This window comes from Piliocolobus tephrosceles, chromosome 1 (genome assembly GCF_002776525.5).
Source record: "Piliocolobus tephrosceles isolate RC106 chromosome 1, ASM277652v3, whole genome shotgun sequence".
Lineage (NCBI taxonomy): Eukaryota > Metazoa > Chordata > Mammalia > Primates > Cercopithecidae > Piliocolobus > Piliocolobus tephrosceles.
This window is the reverse complement of record NC_045434.1, coordinates 203,469,162-203,473,490: the sequence shown is the minus strand read 5'-3', so window position 1 is coordinate 203,473,490 and position 4,329 is coordinate 203,469,162. Positions and strand designations below refer to the sequence as shown.

The following is a 4,329-nucleotide window of genomic DNA, read 5'->3' as shown; positions in this document are numbered from 1 at the left end:
AAAAAAAAAAAAAAAAAAAAAAAAAAAAAAAAAAAAAAAACTGCATCCAAAGGATTACAAGCCTAACAACAACAAAAAAGCACAAAAACAAGCAATTTGTCAAACCATGGGCCTCCTTTGAGTAACAAATAGCAGTTTCTAACCTCTGTAGAGCACCTAGATATACCCTTGCCATCATGAAGCTAAAATGACCCAGTTAACAATTGCAGGGAGTTGCTGAAATGAGGTATGGCTAGAAAAATGAAAGTCAGTCTGGCTTTAAAAGCAAAAGTCTACCATTAAACTAATGAAAGACTGCTCTGAGCACAGTATGTCAGGAAAAGGAAGGCACTCTGAGATCACCATCTGTGTACCTATATAATAACTCTCACTAGCTAAGAATCGCTGTGCAAAAAGACAAAAACACACAAAAGGAAACCAACAGATAGTACCGTCTGTAAAAGAATGTGATGATATTTTAATGCAAGGGGGATGGGAGGCAGAGAGAGAACACACACACCACACATCCTCTGGTAAATTGACCTCTCAGACTCACACACTGAAATGTTTTTAATCAAAGACCAATACAGTAGGAATGCACAAGAAGTGCAACGTAAAAAGAGGTCATCAATGGTAGCTAGTGGCTTTAGTCACAGAAATAGCACGTGCCCCCACTGATTACAGCACCACGGGGAGACCGTTATTAAATTATACCGTACGGCTCCGCTCCGGCCCAGGCTAGGGGGATGAGTGCGAGCGAGAAATGCAAACTCATCTGTGACTTGACCCAAGGGGCAGCCCCGTGAACATTCCCTTAAGAGGGCGAATGCATCTCAAAGTCACTCTCAACCGTGTCCGGCCACGCCCTCCCGCAAGGGAGGCCGCAAAAGTTTTGCTCGAGAGGGGAAACTGAGGTAGAGGTGATTTACATGGGTTGGCGGAAGGAAACTCGGGCAAGCCCTAGTCTCCCGGGACCCGGGAACCCCGAATCCGTGGCTGGGGCGGGGATCCCCCAGGGTCAGGGGGCGGCTCGGGAAGCGGGGTCCAGACGATCCGGCTCGAAATCCCCTCCCCCCCCCCACCACAGCGTCGCCCGCCGGAGCCGCCGCCCGGTACCTCTCGATGACTGAGGCCACCAGCTGCGGCAACTCCTTCATCTCGAAGGCGGAGTAGGACGCGGACAGCAGGGGCCGCACCGCCACCTCCCAGCCCGGGGTCGTGTCCGGCCCCGTCGCCGGGGTCCCGGGCGCCGGCGCCGCTGCCGCCGCCTCTTCGCCGCCGCTCGTCGCCATCTTCCGTCGTACTACTGCGGCTCCCTCCGGGGGCTTGCCACCGGCCCAGCGCCGCCTCCCGGGAGGGGGCGGAAGTGACGCAATCTGTCGCGTCAGACTGCGCGCCGCCGTCGTGGGTCAAAAACGCGACGCGCGGAGCTGCCTTTCCCCTCACCGGGGTCGAGCCGCCGCGAGGGAACGGATCGTAGTCGCTGCGGTTGCTCAGAAGGTAGCGCAGCGGGGAAAGGCGGGAGAGCGTTAACTTCTGAGCCTGCGCGGTGGGAGTTGCTCAAGCAGGTGGTAGAGACTTGGCTTCCGGGCAGCGGGGAAAGGTGAGTTTGGGGCATGGGTTCAGTGGGCAAGTCTAGGGCAGCGGAATTGACTACGCCTCGGCGAATAGAATGGCCCTGGCCTGGGACAGCTAAGGACGAGAAGGGGAGACCGAAGCCTAAAACGCTTTCACCCGCTTCTTGCCCTGCCTAGATCCCCCCAATAGTAATACTAAAGCGCGCCACAGCTTACAAAGCTTTCTCCCTCCCACACCACCTTTTTTAATCGCTGATCCATATTCCCTTCGCGCTCAAATCTCTTCTGTTTGGATTGCCCTCATTAACAATCTTACCAGCTCGTACAATGCATCCCACTTGGTAATTTGCCACGTATGGTTTCGTGTTCCCCATTTTTCTACTGACAAGGAAAGAATGTAAGCTTTTATTCACAGATAAGTCTGAGGCTTTTGCCGGTAAAATGATCTGGCCACAAGATCTAAGAGGGAAAAGCAGTTTGCTCGAGGAGAGGTATTCGTGCATTAAGAACAGTCCTGTGTGTGAGATATTTATTGGTGGACAACTTCAAGTTCTAGACCTGTGGCCTGTGGTCTACAGCCGGCCTAAATAAGACTTCGAAGAACTGTGAAGACGGTTTCAAGCTCCTAAAGCCCTGAAATTCTCCCCCAAGTTTAGGAAGAGCTTTTGTTCTTGGTGTGTAACACTGATAAATGAACTGGTACCTAGTGATTAATCTGCATTTTTATTGAGATATGACATACTTTACCTTTTTTGAGACAGGATCCTGCTCTGTGGCCCAATAGCCCAGGCTGGAGTGCAGTGGCAGAGTTGCAGCTCGCTGCAGCCTCTACCTCCCTGGCTCAAGCGATCTTCCAGCCTCAGCCTCCCCAGTAACTGAGACTATACAGGTGCAGGCCACCACTCTTAATTTTTGTTTGTTTGATTTTAAGAGACAGGTAGGCCAAGCTGGTTTCGAAGTCCTAGGTTCCTCCCACCTTGGACTCCCAAAGTGCTGGGGTTACAGGCGTGACCCATTGCGCCCAGCTTGCATCTTTACATTCGAAATAAAATTCAGTCAAGTTAAAGCCAGTCTTGGAGGAAAATGTGGCTTCAATGACAGCAGTAGGGGTTTTCCTTCAGTGTCTACTTACCAGAGGTTAATAATAACAGCAAGTTTCTTAAACATAAAAACATCAGAAATGAAAAAGAACTTTCCATAACACTATAAATATTGCATTATTTCAAGATACTGAACCAGCATCCTAAAGAAAGGCTGGAGACCCAGAATTTTATAATGACTTTGGGACATTAATTTTATTTTAACCAAAGGACAAAATTAATCTGCAAAGACTGTCTTGGAGAAATTTCAGCAAATAAAAGATGAAATGTTTCTGCTCTCCTTCTTTCCCTCTCCGAGAGAATAAAAGGCAAATGCAAACTATCACAGGGAAATTTTCACCTGTACCTAAATTATTTATTGTATACTTTATATTTCTGGTTAATAGATTGGGAGAGAGCACTCCAGATAAAGAACTTCCTTTATAAATGCCACATTTATTTCAGTACTGGAGGTTCGGTCTTGTGTTGCCACAGAGATTTGGAATGGCATCTGTGTTATAAATTTAGATGACAGACTAATAAAAGACTTCTAGGTGAAACACATGCTTCTAATATTCTGGTCCAGAAAATAAGATAGAAACTAAAGAATAATAAATAACTTCTATGAATTAATTGAAGGACTTAAAATACTAGTTCCATTCTAATAAGTGTGCCTGCCAAGGAACTGAAATTGAAAATGATCAAAGACATGATACTGTCATGTTACAGGGAATTCAATGAAGTAAAAATGGCAGACATTGATGAATGCTATGGTTTAAAGATTTGTGTAGAGGTAGTGATGAGGAGGCCTGCTGGGAGCTGGAAAAGTTCTGTACCTTGACACAGTTATGTTTACATGGATATGCACACACAGTAGTCACTGAGCCATGATTTGTACTTATGATTTGCACACTTTGGTGGTTGTAAATTGTACATCAATCTAAAAACAAATGAGGTCAGGGTGCCTCACTACAGGAGCTTCAAAAGGGAGAGACAGAACATCTGTTTTCTTTTCTTTTTTTTTTTTTTTTTAAGCCATCTAATAGAGTTGCTTGAAATAAATCCTAATAGATACAATGTTTCTAGAAACAAGTAAATGAATAAACGTTAGCTGTTACCCTCTGGGAGCCAAGAGAGGTCAATCTGTTCTCAAGCTTTTACAAAGTTACAAGAACAAGTAATCGGTGCATACTGTGTTGAAACTCCTACTGCAATACTGAAAACTGCAAATGGAGAGTAGCTCCTTTTTGGTAATTCACAATGGAGCTAGTTTTCAAATTACCAAGAATATAAGGAATTAGATTAGAAGCCAAATTTAATTTAGAATTATGAGACATTATTTGTAATCCACAGTATTATTTTTCCCATGATACTTAACAATTCACCCAGTATGAACTTAAAAGGAAGAAGAAAACACGCATTGCAGCCTTCTTGCTTTAAGAGCGAAAAAGAAACAATTTTGGTAACTGTGGAGGGACTAGAATACAATGTCACTTTTTTTTTTTTTTTTTGAGAGGGAGTCTCGCTCTGTGGCCCAGGCTGGAGTGCAGTGGCCGGATCTCGGCTCACTGCAAGCTCCGCCTCCCGGGTTCACACCATTCTCCTGCCTCAGCCTCCCGAGTAGCTGGGACTACAGGCACCGCCACCACGCCCGGCTAATTTTTTGTATTTTTTAGTAGAGACGGGGTTTCACC

The 4,329-nt window shown here is 46.0% G+C and overlaps 1 protein-coding gene and 1 long non-coding RNA gene across 2 annotated transcripts in view; one reads left to right on the top strand and one right to left on the bottom strand.

The window, feature by feature from the left end:
- UBR4 (ubiquitin protein ligase E3 component n-recognin 4) overlaps positions 1 to 1,341 on the bottom strand; it is a 137,967-nt gene extending 136,626 nt beyond the window's left edge. The window contains exon 1 of the mRNA XM_026455924.1: positions 1,096 to 1,341. Within this exon, the coding sequence (XP_026311709.1) occupies positions 1,096 to 1,271 (176 nt within the window). The 5' untranslated portion in view covers positions 1,272 to 1,341. The remainder of the gene's footprint in view (positions 1 to 1,095) is intronic.
- Positions 1,342 to 1,381: 40 nt separating this feature from the next.
- Positions 1,382 to 4,329, top strand: part of LOC111547758 — a 35,822-nt gene continuing 32,874 nt past the window's right edge. The window contains exon 1 of the long non-coding RNA XR_002733214.1: positions 1,382 to 1,582. This is a non-coding gene — a long non-coding RNA (uncharacterized LOC111547758). The remainder of the gene's footprint in view (positions 1,583 to 4,329) is intronic.